General features: G+C 45.0%; 9 protein-coding genes across 9 annotated transcripts; 6 read left to right on the forward strand and 3 right to left on the reverse strand.

Annotated features, from left to right (window-relative positions):
* Positions 1 to 1,024: 1,024 nt before the first annotated feature.
* On the reverse strand, positions 1,025 to 2,741 carry GL218_06446 (Protein SGT1 like protein A; the record flags this gene model as incomplete). The annotated part of the gene is made up of 2 exons (XM_033583159.1): positions 1,025 to 1,574; positions 1,642 to 2,741. 2 exons carry the CDS (start codon positions 2,739 to 2,741, stop codon positions 1,025 to 1,027), a joined length of 1,650 nt encoding a protein of 549 aa, XP_033433380.1.
* Positions 2,742 to 3,734: 993 nt separating this feature from the next.
* Positions 3,735 to 6,099, reverse strand: GL218_06447 (Lanosterol synthase; the record flags this gene model as incomplete). The annotated part of the gene is made up of 3 exons (XM_033583160.1): positions 3,735 to 4,025; positions 4,080 to 5,792; positions 5,875 to 6,099. 3 exons carry the CDS (start codon positions 6,097 to 6,099, stop codon positions 3,735 to 3,737), a joined length of 2,229 nt encoding a protein of 742 aa, XP_033433344.1.
* A 696-nt stretch (positions 6,100 to 6,795) lies between these two features.
* Positions 6,796 to 9,665, forward strand: GL218_06448 (Argininosuccinate synthase; the record flags this gene model as incomplete). Its single annotated transcript, XM_033583161.1, has 17 exons — positions 6,796 to 6,818; positions 6,878 to 6,891; positions 7,057 to 7,112; positions 7,166 to 7,255; positions 7,363 to 7,435; positions 7,485 to 7,561; positions 7,709 to 7,729; positions 7,795 to 7,802; positions 8,158 to 8,206; positions 8,267 to 8,300; positions 8,392 to 8,452; positions 8,619 to 8,824; positions 8,882 to 8,921; positions 8,999 to 9,212; positions 9,265 to 9,314; positions 9,416 to 9,483; positions 9,601 to 9,665. 17 exons carry the CDS (start codon positions 6,796 to 6,798, stop codon positions 9,663 to 9,665), a joined length of 1,149 nt encoding a protein of 382 aa, XP_033433726.1.
* A 570-nt stretch (positions 9,666 to 10,235) lies between these two features.
* On the forward strand, positions 10,236 to 11,801 carry GL218_06449 (Meiotic recombination protein SPO11; the record flags this gene model as incomplete). The annotated part of the gene is made up of 7 exons (XM_033583162.1): positions 10,236 to 10,455; positions 10,525 to 10,591; positions 10,671 to 10,779; positions 10,835 to 10,921; positions 10,982 to 11,062; positions 11,115 to 11,186; positions 11,247 to 11,801. 7 exons carry the CDS (start codon positions 10,236 to 10,238, stop codon positions 11,799 to 11,801), a joined length of 1,191 nt encoding a protein of 396 aa, XP_033433727.1.
* Positions 11,802 to 12,291: 490 nt separating this feature from the next.
* GL218_06450 (Ankyrin repeat-containing protein P16F5.05c) lies at positions 12,292 to 12,981 on the forward strand (the record flags this gene model as incomplete). The annotated part of the gene is made up of 2 exons (XM_033583163.1): positions 12,292 to 12,487; positions 12,536 to 12,981. The coding sequence occupies 2 exons, from the start codon at positions 12,292 to 12,294 to the stop codon at positions 12,979 to 12,981; spliced, it is 642 nt and encodes a 213-aa protein (XP_033433659.1).
* A 680-nt stretch (positions 12,982 to 13,661) lies between these two features.
* Positions 13,662 to 15,316, forward strand: GL218_06451 (Ribosomal lysine N-methyltransferase 4; the record flags this gene model as incomplete). The annotated part of the gene is made up of 4 exons (XM_033583164.1): positions 13,662 to 13,791; positions 13,864 to 14,495; positions 14,565 to 14,798; positions 14,861 to 15,316. The coding sequence occupies 4 exons, from the start codon at positions 13,662 to 13,664 to the stop codon at positions 15,314 to 15,316; spliced, it is 1,452 nt and encodes a 483-aa protein (XP_033433576.1).
* A 3,104-nt stretch (positions 15,317 to 18,420) lies between these two features.
* GL218_06452 (UV-damage endonuclease) lies at positions 18,421 to 20,401 on the forward strand (the record flags this gene model as incomplete). Its single annotated transcript, XM_033583165.1, has 3 exons — positions 18,421 to 18,993; positions 19,060 to 19,461; positions 19,511 to 20,401. The coding sequence occupies 3 exons, from the start codon at positions 18,421 to 18,423 to the stop codon at positions 20,399 to 20,401; spliced, it is 1,866 nt and encodes a 621-aa protein (XP_033433611.1).
* A 4,064-nt stretch (positions 20,402 to 24,465) lies between these two features.
* Positions 24,466 to 25,317, forward strand: GL218_06453 (putative glc8 protein; the record flags this gene model as incomplete). Its single annotated transcript, XM_033583166.1, has 2 exons — positions 24,466 to 24,532; positions 24,623 to 25,317. 2 exons carry the CDS (start codon positions 24,466 to 24,468, stop codon positions 25,315 to 25,317), a joined length of 762 nt encoding a protein of 253 aa, XP_033433610.1.
* A 503-nt stretch (positions 25,318 to 25,820) lies between these two features.
* On the reverse strand, positions 25,821 to 26,305 carry GL218_06454 (Long chronological lifespan protein 2; the record flags this gene model as incomplete). Its single annotated transcript, XM_033583167.1, has 2 exons — positions 25,821 to 25,978; positions 26,089 to 26,305. The coding sequence occupies 2 exons, from the start codon at positions 26,303 to 26,305 to the stop codon at positions 25,821 to 25,823; spliced, it is 375 nt and encodes a 124-aa protein (XP_033433613.1).
* Positions 26,306 to 26,329: the final 24 nt, after the last annotated feature.

Genomic DNA, 26,329 nt, shown 5'->3' on the forward strand with positions numbered 1-26,329 from the left:
ATGATACAGGAGTTCGTCGACATCCCGCCTGATACATGATGCGTGTTCGTCCATAGCTTATTCAAGCTTATTAACCTCGGCGAACCCTAAGTTGACCAATCAGCGAATTGCCGAAGACTCTGGTATGGTCTTCCTTGCCGTCTATGAAGAACTTCAGACAAGAGGGTCTGGACGCTATGTGGAGAGTCTACGAGTTAACGTTGGAGAATTGCGGGGAGTATTTCCACCATGGCAAGGATAACCAAGCTGAAGACCCAAGGCCCCAAGGGTAACAGAAAAGGGTTACCAGAGGACCGTGTTCGGCAACTGAAAAAAAAAACGAGACCGGCTGGATTTCTAACTTCCATGGGAGATGATGACCCCGGGGGCGGTCGTAGAGAAGTGTGATAAAACAAATGCCGGGGAAGCACTACGTAAAACGTGGTATCCGAGCCCACACCCTCCCTAGCGAAGCTTGGCACCGAGACCGTGGTTATGGGTGGATAGATATTTTTACTACCGCCAATCAACATTTCTAGAAACGTCATCCGTTCCAGCCCGCTCGACTTTGTGGCAATCCGTTCACCTGGTTCGTTGGCAAGGGGGGCCTGGTAGGGTCGGTAGGAGGCTACATAGATATTTCTAGTTTAATGAAATCACGCATACGGATCCGTAGATTCTGTATAGTCTTGTGACACCCTGGCTTATCCCTCCCCCTTACCTTGCCTATGATAGTAAGTATATCCTGAAGAGGTACAGATAAACCCAACGTGCGTATCTCACCGCGTCGAAAGTTCCCAACCGTGAGCTCGTCGGATTTATGGTAAAGACGATATATCAAAGTCAAAGGTATAAAACACCGAACTTGGAATAAAACGTACGACTAGAGTCGTAATGCACCGTATTATTAATTGCATTGACGAGTAACTACATTTGGTATCATTCCGAACCATCCATTCCTCTTTTTACTATCTGCTCGTAACAAAAGCATGCGCGTGAAAAGCATAAACTAAGCTGACTATCACATAGGGTATCACTTAGGGTGTCACTCATCCCACTTTTTGGCTTCGGCGCCGTCGGGTGGTAGAGTCTTGTACGTCTTCCCCTTGGCCTCAGCCCAGCTTGTGCTGAGAGATGTGCCGTTGCTCTCGACGTAGCTCTTCATCATGGCACGCCTCGTATCATCGTCCGCATCCTTGTAGAGCTTTTGGAAGAACGAGTTAACATCGGCATCTTCTTTGGATTCGTCACCCCCGTCGTCATCACCAATCTGATCCCAATTCACTGCTCCCTTCTTCGAAGAAGTAGGGTAGGCTTGGGCGCTACCGACGGTCTTTGTCGAATATGCCTTGCTATCATTTGGAGTAGGCTTAAGCACAGGATCGCTAGCTTGCGTGGGGTTACTTTTGGGCTGAATGGCGCCGCTCGCGCTCGCGCTCGTAGAAGACGATGCAGCCTCGGGTGCAGCATTCGGGATCTCTGAAGATGTCTCGTGATCGTCTAGACTAGCTGCAAGCTTGCCCAAGAGAGCATCGTACCAAGCATCCAGGTCGAGACTAACATCTGGAAGTTTGAGGTCATCGGGATGATTGTACCTAAAAATGTTAGCGTTGTAAAGTCCTAGACATAAGCTTGACAGGCTTGACAGGATCGGATACGAACCCCAGTCGAGAAATGAGGGTGGAGAATCTCTGGAACGATGGGGCCACCTTAGTGTTCCCCGCAATGTTAGTAAATCCATCGGAATCCTCCCGCTGCAGCATGGGCCATTTGCCTGGCGTTTCCTTTTTGAGGACTAGCTCGATTTTCATCGATTTAACTGTGTGTTTGGTTTCAACAGGCTTGACCCTGCCCCAAAGGTGGAGCTGGAGCTGGAGGGAGTTAGAGCCAGAGTCGGTATTTGAAATTGGTCCCATAACCACTTTCTGAGGCTGGGTAGACACGTCGAAACGATCTGCAGGCACGTTCTTTACGAAGAAGTCGGCATTGATGGTAGTGTCTGTCTGATAGAAGCTCGACCTGATACTTTTTGACACGAAGGCAGTCGAAAATTGTTTCCAGACTTTCTCCCAGGCGTCACGTTTTGCATCTTCATCTTGACCTTGATCTTTCGCGGGTACCGGACTAGCTTTAGTATCATGTCCGTCAGATGCAGCAGAACGCAACTCGGATGGCTTAGGATATTTCGAGACGTTCACCTTCAAACCGGGATGTCCAGCAGGTAAGTTCTCCAGCTTACTCAAGGCTTGCAGACGCCAAGAAGTTGCCTGATTTTTTAAGGTGCTTGTTTTCGAACTACCTGTACCAGCGCCCATAGCAGCAGCGATTTGTCGGTCCTTATCCGACTTCTCAGCAGTCTTAATTTCACTAGCACGTACGACATAATCTCCATTTTCGTCAACCTTGTTCTGCTGGCCGTCATCTTCGGTAGCCTTGGATTGCTCGAGCAGTCTGATAGCCCAAAAGGCGCAGATATCAGCGTCTGCATAGCGATCCATACGGAAGAGGGTGATAGCTCGTCTAATCTGAGCTTCGGCCATATAATCCCGATTGGCCCGCGAGAAGGCTACTTGCAAAGCTTGCTCGGCATCGTGCAAGGCGAGGTCGAGTTTATTAGTTCGTAAATACGCCTTGGAACGCTCGAGTAGCCAAAGAGGTGCTGGGCGTTCTTTGAGGGCCTGGGATAACTTCTCGATTCCTTCTCCGTATTTGCCAGCGCCCACAGCCTTGGTACCTGCGTCGGCAAAAGCGGCGGATGACATCGTAGCGATTTTTGACTTGAAAAGAATATGGGCAATTTATTGAGGTGGTACTAATTAAAGTGGAACGCGATGAGTGGCGTTGACGCCGAAGATAATGTCTTTCTGCGGCCGAATATGGTATATGGTAGATGATCACGAAATTGTGGTGGGGGTTGTATTGAGGGTTGGATGTATCGAGTCTCGACTCGGTAGAAGGTTCTTACAACGAGAACGAGAACGAGATTGAATCACACAACTCCAGGTAACAGGTCGTTTAATTACCTCGTAAACGTTTGTGCTAAATCCCTTTTTCTAAGATATCTAAATTATCATAACTGTGATAAAGTTCGTTGTTTGATTTTGCTTCAGTTTGCAAAATAATTAGGTTGGTTTACTTTAGCCAAACCTAAAGCTTGCTTACCATAGAAGCTACTAGTCATAGTGGGGTTTCCGCAATTCTGCTGGATTTATAGCTAAAAATGGTAGGCGGTATAAGGTTAAATCTAGGCTATAACTCACCGCCTAGCGCCTTGGGTCTAGGCCAAAAGCTCCGTGCATCAAGGCTGCCTACAATAACTCACTTTACGTGAAAATAATATATCCTATTCACGAGCTAATATCGGATGTTTCACCTTACCGAATACTTATTTACGGTGATAGTTCAAATAAGCTTTAGGAATTATGTTAGTAAGGATCTGGAGATCTGAGATACTTTCGACCCTCAAATTAATCAACGAACGAATCTAAATTAGTGGGTCATTATATAAAAAAGACTAACTACGTCAGTGCTACCGCGCCAGGGCAGATGACGTACGCGACAAGCTATCATAATAGGGGACTCAACGCCAATGGTAAGATAATTTGATGGATTTCTCGTCACCGAAAATCAAAACATCATATGTGGCATTAAGAATATTACGATTAATTAGTTACCCTACTCAATCTACCCATTACAGCGTCATCGTCCTTCTCAACATCAATTTTCATTTGCCTTACACACTAAACTTAGACCCGTTATACTACCGTCTCATTCGGGTACTTCGTCGCAAACATTCCGAGAGCCTTCATTGTAAAGGTGAATTTGTAGTTCGGGTATGAGATCATACAGCTCTTGTTGAACACACCCTCGATCGCCTCTTGTTTCCATTCACCGTTTGGTTGTTGTCTGTCCATAATAAGTTTGATACCCTTCTTCAGGGGTTCGATGTCTGGGTAATCCGCTTTCATGAGACCTATCAAGGCCCATGCTGTCATCACAACCTGGGATCCCGACGAGTGCTCGGTGTATACCATTCTTTCGCAGGACTGTAAACTGTTAGCATATGTCTACGTGAAATCCAAAGGGCTTAATGATCTTACGCGGTAACTTTCCGACCATCCCCCGTCTTCCCTCTGCTTTGAAATTAAGAAATCGCAACCTCTTTTCGAGTAAGAGCTATTGCCATAAGTTTCACCGATGCTTTTCAAGCTTTCTAGGGCAAACATAGTAGCGTAGGTATAACATATGGCCCAGTTGCCATACCATGATCCGTCTGGTTTTTGTAATGACTTGACTGCTTTGACCGATCGTCCAATAAATCCCTTGATCTCATTTGTCCGATAATCAGGCCAATGCTTCTGGAATAAGGAGAGCGCAGTGACCACTGCTGTAGTACACTCGACGTAATCGTATTCGACCATAATATTACCGAAAACCTCCGCCGCGTTAAGCATCTCCATTAGTTCACTCCCTCGAGTTGGTTCGTACGACGAGCAAGCACCAGACTTGTTCTGGTAAGTAAGAAGAGTATCGACGGAGTCGAATATGCGTTGGTCTTCGAGAAGCTGGGGATAGCTAGGAGTATGTTGTAGAAGGATGACCGACTTCAATGCCTCCGAGATACAGTCGCATACAGCATATCCCTGGTCCCTAGTACTGAAAGCCCACGCACCCTTCCGCTGCTGCCGATAGCAGATATCTTGGTCTTTACAGTTCTCGCGTATCTGCTGATTATCGAGAAATATCAACGCCTTATTTAACATCGGTCTCCAGCGAGGATCTTGCTCGAGCCCCGCATCCGTCATGACTTGTATCAGAAAAGAGGTATCCCAGCATTGAACACCGTTGGTGCCATTGCAAAGCATACCCTCGCTGTTGACCCACAGCGCATCTTCCAACCTTTCGATATGTCTCCTGACCGAGTATGCACCTGGGCCGTCGCGGATATAGCAAACGACAGTATTCATCGCCGCGTTCACCGGTGCCAAGTCCGCGAAGTCCGTATTCGCGTCTTCCATATCGATTAGTTTACTGACCCAATCTTGGGCCTTGTTAGCAAGGCCTTTGGTGCGGAGGTACGGGTTCCAAATATTAACGAGGAACCAGTTGGCGGTATTAAGAAGCCAGGACTTCGGGTGGTAGTTATCGACAGAACAGATACTATTTCTGTTTCCAACCCAGTCAATTTTCTCCCACGGTTCTACGAATAACTCTTGTCTCAAGGCCCGAATGATATCGGTCTCCTCGCAGGACCATTTCTTGTCGTAGATGTAGCCCATAGGTAAGAAGACCTGGCGCATGTGAATCCACCATCTCCAAGGGGCAAAGGGTACCCAATCAGGTAGTAGCCATAGCTCCGTAGGTATAGGGTTGACGATATCCCATTTACAAATACCCAGCACGCTTAACCAGAACTTAGCCCAATGGGGAGCACACGTAGCTCCTCCAAGTTTGTGTAGCGTCCCTCGAGCTTTGACCATGACCGGATGTTCGGGGTCGAGACCAATAATGCGAAGAACGGTATAATTCAACGCGGTTCCGAAAACGGTGCTTTCTCCTTCTATATGTAATCCCCATCCTCCATCTTCGGGGTTTGCTCTAGCGAATAAATAGTTCTTTATCTCCGTCGCGGTATACCACGGAATCGTCGTCTTCGTCGCATACCAGGTAAACACAATACCCGGTAATAAGAACATGGGCCCTCCATATTCGCAACCCCACTGCCCGGAAGGTAATTGAAGCTTCTCGAAGAACGTCAAGCCGTTGACGACGGAATCGAGGGGTTTATTTGGCTTTGGTAGGGTGGGGAGTTCCTATAACGAATGTAATAGTCAGCCATACCGCTCAAACGAAGCAATTGCGCGACAGGAATATTCGGAATGATGGGAATCTCACAGTATCCAATCCAAGATACCATTTATCAGCATAACTCTGCGGCCACTTCTCTACGGCCTCGTCGTCTTCTAGGTAATGCCAAGTATGTCTCCCCTTCTCGTCTAGCATACGCCATCGTGCCAAGTCGGTCTTTTCTTCGAGTTTCGGTCGCTTCGTCTTTTTTGTCGTTGTCGTCTCGAAGGTATCATCGCTAACGCGTTTCTTAGACCGTGTCGTCACAACCATCTTTAGCGAAATAGATATATTAGCGATTGGAGATGATTGAGATTGAAGAAAAGAGTTGCAAAGGGAAAGGATCGCAGGTAACCTAACCAAAATTCAACAATTTCTTATGTTACCGCGGCGTTCGGGAGCTCATACGATGCGTTACGTATCCACTATATTTCCCCTGTTCCGCACCGCTTTTACAGTGGGGCAACCCGGGGTCTTAGCCGGAGTCTTGCATCGAAGCTTAATATAAATAATTATTGGAAATAATAGGTACCTAATTAGATAGAAGATCACAAGAGGAATTATTTACATAAGATGTTTACCTTAGGGACATAATTTAGGCTAACTCGAGATACTATTATTCATAGTTTTCGTAATCTACCACCCAAGAAGTCTTTAAAGTACTAGTGTATAAAGATTGCTGTACGACCTAGAGCAAGCTGATGTAAATATCTTAAGGGTATCTTATCCGGATCTTATCTTGGACCAATTGAAATATGAGACACTTCTGATTTGGTAATTTATACTGTCGAGCCCTAGTAGGAAAAAACAAACTTTAGGCTGACTCATAAATCTCGGCCCACACAAATGTTTAGAAGACTTGGAATACATAAAACATCATCCCACCTTCTTTGCGAGTCGTTTTTACCCGCATCTATCCATCGTGTCCAGTATTCAATTCTACAATTGTATAGAAAAGAATAATTCAAGATGTCTAAGGGTCGTGTCTGTCTGTGAGTATTTTTCTTCTATTAATTATGGCTATTTGAACCTTAGCTAACCATCTATGTAGCGCCTACTCCGGAGGTCAGTATCTCCAGTTATGTCCCCGCTATCGGCTGTCTATTCGAGTCAAAATAGCGTTGTTTATGGCTACAATAGTCTATGGACGAGGTCATCGTTAACGTAACGACGATGACTATCCTGCCAATGGCTAGAATTAAATAGTCTTTACTAACATTAGATCTATAGGTCTTGATACCTCTACCATCCTAGTATGGTTGATTTCCGAGGGCTATACTGTCGTCGTAAGTTCGCTATATTGTATAACATAACTACTATTCGAGTCTAATATAATTAGTGCTTTTTAGCGGATGTTGGTCAGGAGGAAGATTGGGCCGCCGTCGAGAAGAAGGCTCTAAGCTTGGGTGCTGAACGCATGATAATCGACGTATTTACACCCCTTTCTTTCGCCCCTTTTACCCCCTTTTCACTACAATGCTGCTCCCTACTTGTACTCCCCGTTGAGATTTAAATTACTAACATTGAATTATTCAGAACCTCCAAGAGGAATTCGTGGAGAAGGTCATCCATAGAGCAATCCAATGCAATGCCATCTATGAGGATCGATGTGCGTAGTCCCTCTTTGATATAGAGTATAATTATTAACCTCTTTCTAGACCTCTTGGGTACCTCTCTAGCTCGCCCAATCATTGCAAAAGCTCAGGTTAAGGCAGCCATTGAGAACAACTGCGACGTACGTTAGACTTTAGTGTTCCGTTCCGTAATAAATCTAGAACGGAGGACCTCCAGTTGGTCGTTCTAGTCTCGAACATAGCATATCCACCTCTATCCTCTTCCGAGGAGTGACAGAAAGCACGCTGACCTATAATAATATGCATAGTTTGTTTCCCACGGATGCACTGTAAGTATATCACTTCCCCTATACCGCCTTCATTCCATAGAGGCAAAAAATGCTAATTCTCGTAGGGCAAAGGGTATTTTCCCTCCATTTATCCCCGTTCGTTTTGTCCTAGCTAATAAGTATAGCAACGACCAAGTTCGCTTCGAGTTGGCCTTCGCAGCCTTGAGACCCTCTCTGAAGGTCATCGCCCCTTGGCGACTACCAGAATTCTGCGCAAAATTCCGTATGCACTATCGTCTCTCTTGAAAATCTAAAATGGATGGACTTTCTAACAATCTTTATAGAGTTAGTTTTCCAGCACCACCCACTACGTTCCAGACTTTTTCGGTCACGTCCGGAGCTGTGGTTTCTCCCGCCTTAGTAATCTAAGACTTGAATACTGCATCTATGACCAAATTTGAACATAGAATACTGATACTCGTTTCCAGGGGCCGCGCAGATCTGCTTCGCTACGCAGCTGAGAAGAAGATCCCAGTTGTACGTATACCTCGTCAGTCAAGAATAATTAAACCGCTAGATGATGCTAACTGATTACAGAGCTCGACCCCGAAAGAACCTTGGTCCAAGGATGGTAAGTCTCATTGATTTCAGTTCCCTTACCTTTTAAATGCAGCTTGGCAAATCACTCGGTAGTTTCAAGAAGCTAACCGTATTCCATATAGACAACCTAGTGCATTGTTCGTACGAAGCTGGTATCCTCGAAGATCCCGATCACACCCCTCCGTAAGTTTATCTCTACACCAGCCAGTCATTCCCCTATTATATTTGATATAAGCGAAACCCATGAGAGAATGCTCGGTAGCTACCTAGTAACGCTTCCATTACCATCCCAGACCGAAATATTCCAATCCAATAAGCATGGGTGACACTGCTAACATGCTCGCCATAGTAAGGAGTTATGGACCCGAACCGTGGATCCGCTTGATGCTCCCAACGAGCCAACTGATTTCTCTATTCACTTCGAAGCAGGTATTCCTGTCAAGGTCATCCTCGCAGGCCAGGAGACTACCGGCAGTGTAGCCGTGTTCAAGCTCTTGAACAAGATAGGCCACGATAATGGTGTAGGCCGAATCGACATTGTAGAAAACCGCTTTAGTCAGTATTGGAATGGAAGGAGAATAATTGTACCTATGCTAATTTTGCTGATCTTAGTCGGACTCAAGAGCCGTGGTTGCTACGATACACCTGGACTGTGAGTTTTCCTTATCCCAGTCCTACGACCATATTCTTAAATTCCCTCTTGATCAACACGTACTAATTATTTTGCAGCACTATTGCACGACTTGCGCATCTTGATCTTGAAGGTTTGGTCCTCGACGGCCGAGTTCGCGAATTACGTGACCAGTTCGTTACGCACTCGTGGAGTCGCCTTCTCTACAACGGTCTCTACTTCAGCCCCGAGAGGGAATTCCTTGACAATTCCATTCTCTTCTCATCCCAGAACACAACCGGTGTTGTACGATTGAGGGCATACAAAGGACATGTGAGTATCGTCTATGACTAGTCTTTGCCAAATAACTAACCTGGGCGATTAGGTATACGTGCTTGGCCGCTCCAGTAACGCCAGCAACCTTTACTCTGAAGAGTAAGCTACTCCAAATCCCCTCCCTTATTCCCTCTAGAGACTATTGTTCTACCTATGTTCCCCTTATGGAATACAATAAGTTACTTACTCTAATCATTTAGGGCCGCATCTATGGACTCTCTAGAGGGCTTTTCGCCCCAGGACACAACTGGCTTTATTGCTATCCAAGGTTAGTCTTTATTATTAAAACTATTAAGCATCCTCTCCCTTGAGGATTTTCACGTTATCAAATCTCGGTTCATAGGGATAAAGTTACGTAGAGTAATCGCTAACATCCTTTCTATAGCTATCCGCCTCAAGAAGTACGGCGAGCAGCGCGATAAGGACGGCAACTCCCTAACTCAGTCTTAGGTTAGATAGTGGGTTGATTTAGCTTGATGGCTAGGGATACTAGGGTCTACTTCAAAAAATACAGATAAGCTACTATTACGAGATAGTGTCTATAGTATGCGCATGTCTAATCTCTTAGACATTCGATGAAGTGAGAATAAAATCGATATCCAATGCTTTATTTGCGGTTCCATGCATAATTGGAAAAGATGGGCGACGATGCTGAATCTATTAAAATTGAATCGTAGGGGTTCATGTATAATAAGTGGGGATACCGTGATCTGCCCCTGGTATTTATGTTGCGATTGCCAATAAGCTTGAGATGTGTAAGCTATAAGGCTTAGGTCTTATGCAAGAAGTTTCAGGGAGCATCATGGTGTATTCCATTAAATTGGTGTGCATTGGTATACATACCTAGGTAGGTACCTAGTACTACATGTATGCTGGCAGGAGTGACTGCCTTGAGATTAACATCAGTTATAGTCCGGCAAGAGCAATCAGTAGGTACCATAGTATACAGTTCATTCCTAAGCTGCAGTAGAAATGGCTAAGGGAACTGAAATACCTTCACTTGAATCACGTTTCATCACAATGGACAGGCAATTAAATAACATCGTCACGTTTGGTGGAGATGCTACAAGAAATATACAAGTCGACGCTGTTATAGCTAAGATTGAAGATGTACTAGAAAGAATTATTGACGCGCTTAGCGAGAATCGAGTTCTTGATATTCCTCTACGTAATCGCCGGACAGGCAATGAAAGTCTCATCCGGTTCCCAGCAAGTACGGAGGCAGAGGCAAAAAGATTTAGTGAGTTCATAGCACGAAAAGAGCCTTGCATCTTGCTTCTAGGTCATCTTATATTAATTACATATTTAGCATGTGTTCTTCAGATTCTTCATCTGTGCTATGAAGCACTCATTTCTGGCCATGTCATTACGAAAAGGTCTGTTTATTTTCTTGCCGAATTTCTCTGTCCCTTAAATCAGTCTCACGTATCAAGTAGATTTGCTAATTGGCTATAGAAATATCTACTATCAAAATCCAGATCTTTTCGGAAGTCAGCAGTATGTTGATAATCTTGTCGACGATATCGCCTTTACATTCGGAGTTGGTAGAGACTCGTTGAGTGTTGTACGTATCCTTAAAGTAAAGTTCGAGTAGATTTAAGGGTTAAGTATCGAACTAGGTTGCTGCATATAAAGGTCTTATTGCAGGGGGAGTTATTATCACGTTAAAGAACCACTCCGTTCTTGATTGCAGCTCTGATAATAATGTGAGGATCGAACTACACTTTGAGGAATGTGTTAACAAGCTAGCTAATGGATGTTACTAGGGTACTCTAATTCCGCATGCTGAATCTATTCATCGAATTGATATTGGTGAAACGAAATGGATCATCGTTATCGAAAAGGAGGCAAGTCCCTTTATCTGAATATTCGCCGGACATTCTCTGATGTTTCTACAAGGCCACCTTTCGTGGACTGGCCGCGTCTGGATACTATGGGCTATCTGACGCAGGTATAGGAGTTCTTGTTACAGTAAGACATCCTATTCACAGCGTAGTATTTTATCGTCTTTGCTCATGCTATTATTTTTAGGGGAAAGGCTATCCAGATCTGGTGACACGACAATTCCTTCACCTTCTACACTCATCCTTCCCGCAAATTCCCATTTACGCTCTTGTCGATTTTGACCCTAGCGGTATTGCCATCATGCTTACCTACAAATGCGGCAGCCAGGGACTCAGTCATGAGGAAAACGTGACGATTCCGGAGATCTCATGGCTTGGGCCAAAGAGCTGTGACATTCTAAGCCATACTCACTACTCATCTTCATCTCATAGCAGTTCCTCTGATGATCTCACTCCCCAGTCCAGTCAGGATTCATCTTCGTCCAGTTCATCATCTAGTATTTCTGTTTTCGCGATTCCGGTCGAAGTCGCTGCTCAACTCAGTACTTCTGACCGACGGAAAGCGGTTAGCCTCTTGCGCAGACTTGATAGCCGACCGGCTGAAAGTGAAAATGAACCGAGCTTGGTGCATGAGTTACAGCTAATGCTTATGCTGAATATTAAAGCCGAGATACAAGCAGTGGATGATTCAGGCGATATGACAAGCTGGTTAGACGTGAAGCTATCAAACTATCAGCAATAAATCTAATAATTCATACCTAACCCGACCATCTCCAATAGAGAACTATAATTAAAAGATTTCAGATGAGCTCTATGCTGTGGTATAAAGGGGTTTCTATTGTACCCCCTAATATCGGCTACACTCTTAGGTTGTTAGAATATCACGTGACTCTAGGACCCAATTTGAGAGGTAAACGCCCAACTCAACGCTATCATGAAAAGATGTTGCTACTAGAAATTCACCCAAGTCTTAAATTCTGACCGATTTACCATACGGAATTCAAAAGCGCTTTTTGAACATTCTTAGGTTCTAAATTCCATGCGAAATTTATCTAATTTGTCCACAAAAAAGCATCTGTGCTAAACAACTAAAAATTTTCATCTCGCTCTCCAATTAGGTCCACCACTACTCATACCAAGAGCACGGACCAGGACAAAATACCCGGACGTTGGTACTGGTTTGGAATTAAAGGATTTAGAGAATTACGGAAGGAAAATTCAAAATAATCAAAATGGCACCCAAGTTATCGGAAGATGAGATTGATGATCTCATTTACTTAGCCCGTACCGGCGACGATGCAGAGTTCACGGGAATGGTTCAGGAGCTTGCTGTTCGGGAGGGTGCTACACGGGCCGAGATCATAGCGGCGGCTAGAGATGACGGCAAGGCGACCTGCTTACATATGGCAGCAGCAAATGGTCATGCGAGTAAGTTGACGACTATGCATTTCAATATTTATATTAATATTAGACTAGAAACTGTCACTTTGATACTCTCACACTTCCCTGCTCCTTCTAAGGCATCCAAGGAAGCAGAAGCAGCAGCAGCAGCTCCGTCATCAGATGAAGTATCACCATCTACAAGTACAGAAACGGAGGTACCTTATATCAACTTACAGAACTCGTTCGGAAACACAGCCTTGCATTGGGCATGTTTAGGTGGTCACCTTGACGTCGTCAAACTTCTCCTATCGCGAGGCGCTTCGCCTACTGCGGCTAACGACAAAGACCAGATTCCGCTGGACTTGGCAGCCTTCAATAACCATATGCACGTTGTTGATTACTTTCTCTCGCAGAGCAAAGATCTGGAAGGCGATAATGCTAAGGAAGGCGGACTAGAGAAGGGCGCACAAGACGTGCAGATGACGGATGATGGTGCAGCGGAGGATGGAAAAGCAGGGGGCTCAGCAGATGGTAGTTAGGCTCTGACCAGGATTATGAAGTCTAAATTACATTAAAAAGGTTGAATATCGTCAAATTCGATGTGAAGTCTCTTTAAGGGGCATAAGGCAATGCCTAAGATAAACCTGTCTACCCTTCCCAAATTCCAGCAAGAGGTCTGAATCTGAGTGATTAACATTAGGGTATAGATATAGGAATAAAAGTGTTATATTTGGCATCACTTACAAAGGAAGAATCAAACGTATTAAAAGAGTATGATTCGTCAAGATGGTGGATCGCCATGTTCCTGTCAGACCGGCGATAAGATAATGTAAAAGCGCGATTATGATGTCTTACAGCTTACTAATTTTAGATACCGCTAAGAAAAAACATAACATGCGCCGTGAATCCCAATATTTAAGAAGTACATAACGCTGCACATAATTTGGAGTTGTTGGTATGCAAGATTGCGGGAGATCGCTCTTGCGTTGCAGGAACCTTTATAAATAAATATTTTTTGTTACCTCAATTCAACTATCCAGTACTTCGTACCTCCGTCTATCTCTCAATCAAGCCGTCATTCCCGAATCATCTCCGAGCCTATGAAAACCCAACTTCATTGAATTTACCGGTTTAACAGTTTGCGACATATCAAATATCTCCGTTAGCAAGATCTAAGAGCTATCTTATTCGATTAGAGATCTAAATCGTACGAGGAAAGATGTTAGATCTAGCTTTTGATGCCAAGTCCGCATCATTTTTAGATTGGTTTAGGACCTGGCCTGGAGCGACTTTTCATCCTAATATCAAGATTGAAGATCTGCGCGCAAACGGTGCCGGAAGAGGAATTGGTGCGGGATAAGCAGAACCAACAATGCATTTTAGCGATCATACCCAAATTGCTAACCAATGACTTTTCTTAGTTGCCACTGCGGACATCCCTGAGGATACCGTACTGTTCTCTATTCCGAGAACAGCAATCATCAACGCGGAGACTTCTGACCTCCCTAAACGCATACCCCAAGTCTTCGAGACTACGGGCTTAGAGGACACAGATAATGAAGCCGATGAAGATGGGAGCGAAACTAGCGGCCCTCCTGATAACTGGATCTCACTTATTCTCATCATGGTATATGAGTATCTTCAAGGTGACAGGTCTCGATGGAAACCTTACTTCGACGTGCTTCCTAATCAGTTTGAGACCTTGATGTGGTGGTCAGATCAAGAGTTGAGCGAACTGCAAGCAAGCTCAATCGTGTCCAAGATAGGTAAAGACGAGGCCGATGGCATGTTCCGCACTCGAGTACTACCAATAATCAATGAGTATGCCGATGTCTTTTATCCAGAAGGATCCGGAAGACTTAGCGAGGATCAGTTGATGCTTCTAGCGCATCGCATGGGCAGTACCATTATGGCATATGCTTTCGACTTGGAGAATGAAGACGAAGAAGCTGACCCTGAGAATGGCGAGGAATGGGTTGAAGATAAAGAAGGGACCCTCATGATGGGTATGGTACCGATGGCCGATATCTTGAATGCAGATGCCGAATTCAATGTAAGCATACTTCGTTTTATGAATATAATAGTAAATCCTATGCTACGAGCTCGTACTGATAAGCAACAGGCTCACGTTAATCACGGCGAAGATAGCTTGACTGTCACTACCCTGCGGCCAATTGTTGCCGGAACTGAGATACTCAACTACTACGGGCCGCTCGGAAATGGCGACTTATTAAGACGTTACGGATACGTAACGAAAAACCACTCCCGATATGACGTGACGGAAATATCATGGGACTTGGTATTGTCTGTATTAAAGGACACTCTCGGGTTGGATGAACCTGCCTGGGGTAAAGCGGTAAGCAATGGAAACGATGGAACCGATACCCTTACCATCTTCAGAATGCTAAATGTTCGTAGGTCAATGAGCTGGACTTAGAAGAAATTGAGGACGCTTTTGTCATCGAACGAGATTCAGGGGAGCCGAATTCCAATGGAGAACTTAAGGATGAACCGACCTTCAAAGAGCTTCCTTCGGATCTAGTCGAGCAGCTCCATGCAGTACTCAAAGCGATCAGGAAGGTCAACCCAGCTACTATTCCAGATAAGACGATACGGGACGAGATCACATCGTTGGTCATACATCGCGCCCTCGAACTAAGACTGGCACAATATACTACAAACCAATTGTACGATCTGGATCTATTGTCCGGCAATAAGGTTTTAGGCCGGCAGAGGATGGCCGTAACTGTGCGGTGGGGCGAAAAGGTTCTATTGCAAGAAGCTATCAACTTCGTGCAAGAAAGGGTGCACAAGTTAAAGGCCAGAACAAACCCAGAGTCCGAACCATACGCGAAAAGGCAAAGAACCAGGTGAAGGATGAGCACGACCGTCTGCATAGGAAGGTTAATATAGATCGGGATGCCGTCTCCCTACGTTTTTCCCGACAATTTTCAGCCACGTGTGCCCGCCCGATAGCCTGACCTTTAGGCAGCTCAGAAAATAAATTAAGGGGGCACCGACCACCCACAAGGCCTGACTGTTCCTGTTAAACGCAGGCTGAGGCGGGGTCGATCTCATGTCTTACTTCCTGGCCGGCCTATCAGGTTGCTGGCTATTTCGTGTTAGAGATGCGCGAAAATGCAGGGACTAGGTTATAAAATAAGGTGCGACCTGGGCTAGAAGAGTTTAGAGAGCTTGCAGGTAAACCTACTATGTAAGGTAATTAGATAAAAATGAAGACCTCACGGCGAACTATTTACCAATGCTGGATGCGAGATAGTGTAAATGCGAGAGTGTAATTTGGGATGTCTCGTAATTCTTAGTTTTATAGTTTTTAGTGTATTCCTTAATCGTCTACCTACCTCCTAAGGTAACCTTCCTAGAATTTGGTGGGATACCTTGGTTTAGGAACTTGGTATCGGTTTCTATTACAGCTGGTTGGCTTACCCGGAATCCAGCGTGTTAAGTCTAACTCGTTACCAATCTATTAATACACACGATAAAGTAGATAAAGCAAGGGATAAGCAAGTCAAACTTATGCTTTACCGTACGTAACTAACGCGTGTAACGAGCTGTATGGATACTTGCCAGTCGGCACAGGGAGTATGTGTAGAATTCGGACCGGAGATCAGTCTCATCTCTTCAAGACATTCGATGATTGCCGAAACTTAAGGTTTCTGTACTCGCCGAGCTGTGAAATGTGTGCCCCCCGCTCGAAACATCTCGACATCGACTGCTACTCTCACAGTGCTACTCAACAATTCCATACCTCGACCTCTATATGTAAGGCGGCAAAATGGAAATTACCTGGAAGTCCATCGTCATATTCATCCTAGCCTTTTTAGGGGTAATAGTCGTCGTAGCGCTGTAAGTTGATACCCTAATAACTTATTACTTCTCTATCGCTCTACATGCGGAAACGTATTAACAATCTTCTTCGGATAGGATCACTCGATGGCTCGATCTGCAGGGGAAGATAACCCGCCTATGGACTAGGAACAAGAGACACTCGAAACCTGACCTGCCAGATTCGATTCAACGGGCGCTAGTACAGCTAGAGGACGCAACTGAGAAGAGGCACGCTCGTAATTCACTGACAGAGTCGGAGGATGCTGAATGGTTAGGCTGCTCCCGAAATTCATCTTACACTCGTGCCGTACGTCTAATACTGTAGATAGTCCAATATGCCTCGCGCACCTCTACTCTAGCGACACTCGTCCATCCACATCAGCAACCGGTCGCGATACGGATCTAGAGGCCGGAGACGGTATATCAAGATCTGCTACGATAATCACAGTAGCTTCGGACGCAGCTGCAACGAAACACCAGCCTACACAGCCCATCGATGACGAAGTATTGAAGATGAAGAGGTGTAGACATGTATTTCACGCTAAGTGTCTAGCTACATGGTTTCTGCGGAAAGAATACAGATGTCCAGTCTGCCGAGATCCGTATTACGTGGCGGAAGAGGAGACGAGGGAAGACTATCGTGTACAGGCTCTGATACCGGTAGCCGTTGTTTGGTAATCGGTCTTAGGTATCTAGTCGCAGTACGTTATCATCTCCAGTAACGCATGAAGATAAGGCATAGATCAGGCATCTATGTAGAGTAAAATAGAGCGATGTATTAGGTATCGAAGAATGGATTCCGTTAATAGGTACACGGCCAATAAGCTGGAACCTAATTAAGGCGATGCACGCACCGTTAGCCTTTAGGAATACACGATTTCTTCAAACCAAAAATGGGCTGCAGCTGCTTGAATCCATTTGGGTTATTAGCTATAATCAGTCGTTAATAGAATAGCTTATAAACGTGAGGTTTTGTATGAAATGGAATGACGTGAAGAAGTTGACGACGGAGTAAATCCTTGTAAGCCCTTGCTGCTCTAGCGGAATGGGCCGCCACTAAATATTTAATTTCTTCGTTAATCTATACGACACCATTGACGATGAAAGTCAAATTAATTCTATCTTCAATATATGATGATGACCATTGATATATAACTTTTCTATATTCTTTGCGCAGTCATAAATGTATGTAGTTCAATGTTGCAAGCTGTTGGTGGTCACTTACACCACGTACTCCACTTACAGCTTGCAGCGTGGCTTACGTTAGGTGCTTTTTACCAAGCTAACAGGGCCTAATCGCGCTAGATCTTGCTCCTACAGAGATGCATTTCACGTGACTATCATGACCCCTAGACGCATTTAAAAGTTAGCTTAACTTAGCTTAGCTTTGGACCCTAGAAGTTGCCATCTCGCATCTCGCATCTCGATCGACACTAAGATGATTTCATCGATCATCGCTCACTTTTAAATGACCTCACCCTAACTCACATCTAACGCGCTCTAAGATCGGGGAACATTCCAATTTGTTTTATTGGATTTTTGTATTGCCATGGCCAACTCAAAAAGGAATCAGCCGCAAGAAATGGTCCGGCCCGCTGCCGCAACACAAGGATGGCCGATGTTCGAGAAGTATCCAAGACGGAGCAAAGCTTCCCTCGAGCTTCCCCTTTGCGCCTCATGATCTCGTGGCTAGACCCAATTCATGACGCACATCATCGGTTCTCACTTCACTAATCTAGTGATTACATAGTAAACTCTGTTAATATCTACTGTCGTACATACTAATTAACGATGGAGAAGGAAAAAGGAAGTTGGCGCTGTCTAGAATAGCGGCTCCGCCTAGCTTGCTTCTTTTACATAGCATAGCAGATGATCTCATCCATATTGGTTTTTCTTATTTGTAAATGTCTGAACTGTATCTCTTACTCCTCAGGTACTCTATTTACCCAAATCTTAGATCAAAATCATACGAGTTCACATAATAGCTGTGATCTCTCTTACCAGCCATCCGTCTTTGCATGTCCATCTTTCCACATCTGATTCGCTGCTCTAGAGCTGAATCTAAATGCTTTCTCAACTCCTTTAAGCCAGTCACCTATTTCATACTCACATATTATAACCTCTCCACGATGGTCGCTAAAAGACAGAAATCAACTGTATTTCTGCAGCAAGATGACAAGTCGGATAAGGACATCCAACAAGAGAAGCCTGATGTCACACCCAGAAGATCGGGGCGTAATATCAAGAAAACGATACAAAATCCGGACGTCACGGGGGCCATTGGTGGCCTTCGTGAAATGGAGGATACTTTTCGGGACGATACCAAGCGGCAGAAGACAGCAATTGATGCAAGCTCAATCTCGAGTGATTCTAACGGACGGAACGCAGATTTAACTTTCTTTCCGAAACCCGAAAATTGTAAGCCGGATTCAATTCCAGCGAAACTTGAAAGGGATAGCTTAAGAGACGACGACGACAAGAAAAAGAAGAGTGTAGCAAAGAAGAAGGAGAAGAATGGTGAGAAGACTAGTGTCGATGAGGAATTCGAAGCCTACGAGGACGGAGAACCAGGCGACAGGGAGGAGGGTGGTAACGGATCCCTAGGGGAGGCTGATGCCAACGCCTTCAAGCAAGAAGGATCCCGACCACCCCCTGTTAATAGTGACTATCTACCATTACCATGGAAAGGTAGATTAGGCTATGTGAATCCCCCCGAGCATAATTAAGTGTATGCAATCGTGCAATACATAATCTCTAACATTAGTCAGGCTTGCCTCAATACGTATTTACGACTTTCAAGCCCACCGGTATTCAGTTCGAGAACATGCCGAATAGCTTCCATTATAGAGCATCGTCACCCCCTTCAAGATCCGTCCCAGCCTGAACATGCTACAAAGAATCGCCCAGACAAGAATAAGCCGGCTGATGTAGCCAGAGGCCAGAGATATGTTGAAGCACTTGGTCTCGCCAATGCACGTGATATTGTAAAGATGATATGCTGGAATGACAAGTATGGTATCAAATTCATGCGCTTAAGTTCGGAAATGTTCCCTTTTGCCAGCCATGAAGAATATGGCTATAAGCTAGCGCCGTTCGCTTCGAAAGTACTTGCTGAAGCAGGAAGAGTCGCAGCTGAGCTAGGACATCGGCTCACCACCCATCCTGGACAGGTATGTTAAGCTACTCTATACGAGAAAGACGCCACTAACTCATTGAAAGTTCACACAACTCGGTTCTCCACGGCCTGAGGTTGTTAGAAATTCGGTTCGCGATCTTGAATATCACAATGAGCTGCTAACACTTCTACGCTTGCCCAAGCAACTCGATAAAGATGCCGTCATGATTATACACATGGGCGGCGTATTTGGTGATAAGGAGGCTACTCTCGATCGGTTTAGGAAAAACTATGCCAAACTCTCACAAAGTGTCAAGGCAAGGTTGGTATTAGAAAACGACGACGTGTCATGGACGGTACACGACCTACTTCCCATATGTGAGGAATTAAACATCCCGCTCGTTTTGGACTTTCATCATCACAATATCATGTTTGACAAAGGCAAAATCCGCGAGGGGACCAAGGATATTATAGAACTCTACCCAAGGATCAGAGCAACCTGGGATAGAAAAGGTATCACGCAAAAGATGCACTATAGCGAACCTTGTTCGGAAGCCATCACTCCACGTCAGCGACGAAAGCATCGCCCTCGTGTTATGACCCTTCCGCCGTGTCCGAATGACACGGATCTCATGATTGAGGCGAAAGACAAGGAACAGGCAGTATTTGATCTAATGAGAAACTTCAAACTACCTGGATGGGACCGTTTTAACAACGTTATCCCGTATGAGCGCGAAGATGAAAATAGACCGATACCTAAACCTCCCAAGAAGAAGAAGCGCAAGACCAAGAAAGATGCAGACGCAGATATCGAGGCTGGAGAGGACGCGGAGGAGGAGCAGAAACCACCGCCCGAGATACCGGAGTCGGAACTTGGGATGGGCGGCCCTAATAACCGAGTATACTGGCCTCTTGGTATGGAGGAATGGCTCCGGCCTAAGAAAAGGGAGGTTAAGAAAAAGAGAGCTAATGACGAAATGGATGGTGATGATTAGCTCCGTTTTCGGATTTGGGTAGTAGCATGCTGTGTTACAGCACGTTTGCATACCGGTTTATAAGTCAGATACCACGGGATAAACTCGGTAAGGTGTAACATCGAAAGCACTTTGTCGTCGCCCGGCGGTCTGGATGCTCCGTAGTTATACCCTTAGATCCCTAGAAGGGTAATCACTTCTCATATTTTAAAAAATGTGTAACAAGATTTCTACACACCAACTTCTTATCTGACCGCAGATATAAAATCTATCATATCTAGCGGTTGTATTTATTACAGTTACTTATTATCTATGGTTGGGGTGTGATTCGACAGATACGACTATGTAAATAAGCAATGTAAGCTTTTATATGAGCTGAAATTATTGATACTGCTTACTTACTCTAAATTAGGAATAGCTTCGCGACTCGAAGAAGGCTGAAAGAATATTACGGTGATCGATATTACTCCGGGGTATAAATGATGGTGTGAGGCTGTTAGACAATTTGGACCAACTACGTATGGGAGGATAATACGTATTAATGACAACAGAGCTATATTGAGTATATCGTCTTATATGCAGGGACTTCGCGCTTCATGTGGGATTGGTAGTTATGTAGCTATGGGTGCTACTACACCTTTTCCTCGCTTTACTCATACAATTTCTAGCGAGGGTCTCGATTATCCGGACTAGGAGTGATTGGTTCCGGTACTTGTGTGTTCTACGAAGACTATATAAATGATCTCATTTACAGCACGCGATGAGCCATAACTAAGACGGGTAGCAAGAGTCGACAATGCCGAATCGCTTATCTGAAGAATAGCCTTCTAGCCTCTTTCAACTATTACACCACTTTGTATGTAAGGATATTTATCAGCCGTGTCTGACATACTAACGCTAATCCCGTTCCTGTAGCTATTGTTCATTGAGCTAGTATATGTTCCCGAACCCATGATAGACGATGCTGTAGATACAGCAAAATGAGAGACAATAATCAGAAGATTAAGATAACAGAAATTAATTATAAAAGAACAAAAATTATAAAATAAAAATATAAAATAAAAAGACTACAACTGAAAGAATATTGCAAATACTTCTCGCTTCTAGCTCACCGTATGCACTTTATATCCACTTCTCATCACGATGAAATAGGGGTCTTCGGGAATTTGACGCATATATACATAACATTCTACACCATTGGCCAACCATGTCATCAAACCACCATCGACCCATGCAGATAGTAGTGTGCAATGCACGGGTTTTCATCTCGTAAAAGATATAATGGCACAGTCGTATCTACCACGGTATAAGGCTTATATCTCATATCAGAGTTCGGCAACTGGTTCACCGCCGGAAGCACAAACCAACAATCCAAGACATCAGGGTCGCCCAACACGTACATCTAGATAATGGGCAGAAGATAAGATCCCCGGGTCGATATCAACGGCCTACCATGGTCGGTTGCTTTACGGAGCTGCCGTATCTACTGCTGTGCTACGTGAAGACCCCTGAACTGCCGCCAGTGTAGCTTTTTAAAGCTGGCTGGCTGGTTCACCTACTATTTTGAGGTGATAGGGGTCTTGACCATGCATTATCGGTAGAGTATTAGGGGTGCTTGATACGTCTCTCTTCTCGAGCCTCAAAAAATTCCGGATAAGCATGTGCTAGCGACCGGTGTTTCTACTCGCCCTTGGACATCTGCGATCGCTCTACTCCCGTGCGTGCCGCCACGTTGCGCCAGGTATACGTATATACCTACATATAAAGGGCGCACATATAAGTCTTACTCTGCGACAAAGGGTCCAGGGGTAGGACGGGACGGGTGCGCTAATTATGTAGTATGCGCAGAGATAGACAGTCACCCTTTGGACCCTGATTTATATAAATAAAATTTCTTTTTTGAAAGGTGGGAGAGGTTCCGAGCGTGTACAGCGGCAGAAGGAAAATAAAAAAAACATCTTATTAGAGGACGAGATGATGCGATGGTAAAATTGTCGTCTCGTAAAAGGGGGACGAGGAAATTTAGGAGGTATGAGTTCCGCACACCCGGCTCAATGGGAAGGGTCACTGTCGCAAGTAGAAGATGAAGAAGCAAAGGCAGTTCACGGATTGGCGCATTTGAACGTACCTCATATGTACATCAATTATATAGGGATGGTTATATTGACGATAATGATGAATGCTTGATGCCTAGATATTTGGATTGGCAATGATTTAGATGGGACAAGTTTTGAGGGTCCTTTAATATTATATATTATATTGCATCTGATAGTAACTTGAAGGTCGGTCGGAGTGGACCCGAAAGGTTTCTTTGGACTCGACGCCGTGATGCCGTGAAGCCGTGACGCCTCGCACGAGGTCCGACAAAGTGGATAAAGGAACAATGGAAGTGAAGTAAAGATAGCTTAGGTAACGCCGTTATAGGCTGGCGACGCCGACGAAAGTAACGATAAGAAAATAAAAGTATCATGAGGTCACTTAGAAACGGGGCTTCAGGAAAATATGATGTCAGGTTTACCGCTTTAAAGGGTTTTCGGGAAGCATCCGTGGATCTCGAAAAGAAAGCTCGAGCCTTAAGGTGAGCAAGGAAAAGCTTGGCAAGCAGGGGGGGTTGCAGATTTTTACCGAATAAAAAGTATAATATACTTGGAATAGCCCGTCGAATACTTTAAAGTTTGCTATATATGCGCCGGAAGATTCCGTACCAAAGGATTTAAAACGTTGAAGTAGTGACATAAAGTTCTCGTGAGATGGTGGGATGATCACTCCCTTATTAAGCAGCTCTCCGTAGTGGCGGCTCGTGCTTCCCTTAGGTACGAAATACGTACATATGTACATGTATGTAGGTACCTAGGTACATGTAGTTACCGCGAAATACCTGTACCCACATTGTATAGGTATAGTACATAGGAATACCCACCTAACCACCCACCCATCCCACCTTCTGCACCTTCTGTAGCAAGGCATCAAGCAAGCATTAAAGCAAGCATCCAGCATTCAGCAAGGCTAATAATACGACTTGACCCCAATGCTGTAATAACTGCAGCAGTAGCGACAATAGTAGCCACGGCGATAGCATTATTAGGTTAGTATGTTAAACGTTTGTCTTTTTTTTTTCCACCAGAACAACCCGATCAGACTAATATAACAACCTAAACTAACAACTCGAACTAAATTAACTCGTCGTGTAACAGATCGTCACATCATCCTCACCTTACCTTTAGGTACTCGACTCGACAACCCCTCTGTTTCTTATGATCCTCTTGTTTGATCTTTTATACCAAAAATTCGAGTCCTTCTCCTCAATCACAAGATCTCCCCACCGAGTAAGACAGTTAGACACACGACATAGAGACAACACCATCAAGGGAACTATAGGGGAAACTATAGACCAATACGACAATACGATAATACTCTGCCTGCATTCCTCTCACCCTCCATCATAGGAAAGAAAAGCCACGCATCCCATATTTTAGGTAACACATGCCCTACCATCCATAAATCAAAAAAAAAAACATTCTACCTACATAGAACCTACATAGACTGCATAGACTGCATAGACTGCATAGTCCAGAACCCCAAACCCCACCGGCGCAATAGTCGCAATCGCAATATTCGAGTATCATCATCATAAGAACGATCAGCACCTAACAATAATCCTAGGCAAAGATTCTAGCAGTCAAATCACATCAAATCACAAGCACACGAGAGCCCAAAAAAAGAACTCCACTATTTTATACTGCAGGGTCCCAAACTCCCTGGTCACTTTTCTTCCCCGCGTCCGGCCGCCAATTTTCCAACTTTAACCTCCACAAATCTGCCAACCCGCCAACCCGCCAACCTTCTTTTAGCCCTTGCTTATTGTCCCTCCAGCCCTCTTCTTACCGTTCTTACTACTGTCTACTTTCCGCTTACTTCCGTCTACTTTCCCATCCTACATACTCCAGATTTTAAAACCCAGGCCATTACATACCAAAAAAAAAAATTTACTCTTCTCATCCTTCATATACTCTACTTTCCCATTCAACCGTCAACGGCTACCTAAACATACTTACCGAGACCTTTCTCTTCCTACAGTCCCAAAGATGGCGACCGTGGAGTTGAGCCCCAAGGCTATGCACATTCCGAACCATGAGATCAAGCGCCCTAGAGGTACGTCATACCCTTTATTCTACAATTTCGCATATTTCGCATATTTTCTGGATTAGCCTTCATCATACTAATTGGATCTCCTCTCGTTAGGTATTCTAAAGAACTCATATCAAAAATCGCCACCCCCCGCATCTCCGATTAAGGAACAGGACTTGTCTGAAAAGGAGCTTACCATCATAAATACCCAAACAAATGCCGGCCATCGTCGCTCCTCGAGCGCGGCTAGCCGTCCTCCTGGTTCGCGGCGCCAATCGTCGCGTACTCCTTCACACGGTCCAGACCAGGAAATGTTTGATAGCAATCAACGCCTGAAGTGGGACGAGGCGAATCTTTATTTGACGGAACAGGAGCGTACCTCCACGATGAAGATCACCGAACCCAAAACACCGTATGCTAAGCATTACGAGCCGTCGGAAGACGATGACGACGACGAGATGCTCGATGGGGAGCTTTCGCGGAAGGAGGAAATTCCCGGGCTATCATTGGGAGAGCCCGAAGAGGACATCCCCGAAGATGAATTTGGAGCCGGGCGCAAACAAAGCAAGGTCCATGTTAGTGACGAGGATGCCACACCGCAACATGACGCCGAGAATGAACTCCTCGGCCTGACCCCCGAAGAACAAGAAAAGCATCGCAAGTTTGAGGAGTTGCGGAAGAAGCACTACGAGATGAAGGACGTCGCCAAGTTCCTTGGCCACCCCGAGTCTATCGACGAGCTTGAAGACGACGAGGAGGTTCCTCCGATGCCTACCATTAACGGCGCTGTCGTCGGAGCTGGCGACTAGGAATACGGGATAGGCAGCTCTTCTCGTAAGAGGAATGCCACCGACGTTGGCGACGGAAGGGCGAGCAAATTACAACGACGGATATGAGTGCGATGACGGGACATGCATGATGGACGGAGTTTAATGGCTAGGTGGATTGCCTCTTGATTTTATCATCTTGTCAGAGGCACAATAGATGTGTTTTAGGTGTTGGAGGGGCGAGCGACATCCTACCTAGTATTAGGCTGGGCAAGATACAGTTATTTCCGGTTGATCATAGTTGTAGTTATAGATGTTCTACCTGCGCGGTCTTGGACCTCAGACTCAATGAAATAACATTCATTCATATATTCGTTGTCTTATAGCGAAACTGCACGAAACGAGACGAAACTTGATCAAGACATGTCTTGAAGTACTCGGCCATATAGGTTAGACACTGGGATCTCATTCTAAGTAGAAACTCGACAAACTCCATGCTCTACTCTAAGGAATAATGCGCCAACCCCAAAGCTTAATAAAATTAATCATAGCAGTCCCTTCCGAGCGAGTTCGACTTTTCTTCCGGCCTCCCCAGGTTTAAATCCTCCTTTAGATGCGCAAATTCGGTGACCATCTCCCATCTCGAACTTGTCTTCATGGGCGGGCCACGGGCAGGGGCAGTGGTGGGGGAAGTGCACGCAAGCTATTGATCAAGTAGTTAGCATATATGAGTTCACAATTACAAGCTAATGCCCGTTCCGCTGAAGGATCTATAAAATTGTATAAGTCGTGGTGGGAAAAGAGGAAACTTACCAAGAGTATCTGGGCAAAGGTAATTATCGCAATGCATACGATCAAAGTTGGAGCGGTAGATGGACGAGTCGCTAGGTACGTTCTGCGGTTGTTGGCGCTGCTGCTGCTGTTGCCCTCCGCCGCCGAACATTTGGTCGAAGAAACCAAATTGGGCGTGAGCAACGGAGGAGAGCAGGGCAAGAAGGAGTATTTGTAGGGGGGAAGGGAGGAGCTTCATCGTGATGGTTTATATGGTTTGATT

Source organism: Daldinia childiae, assembly GCF_008694065.1.
Source record: "Daldinia childiae strain JS-1345 chromosome Unknown Scaffold7, whole genome shotgun sequence".
Taxonomy (NCBI): domain Eukaryota; kingdom Fungi; phylum Ascomycota; class Sordariomycetes; order Xylariales; family Hypoxylaceae; genus Daldinia; species Daldinia childiae.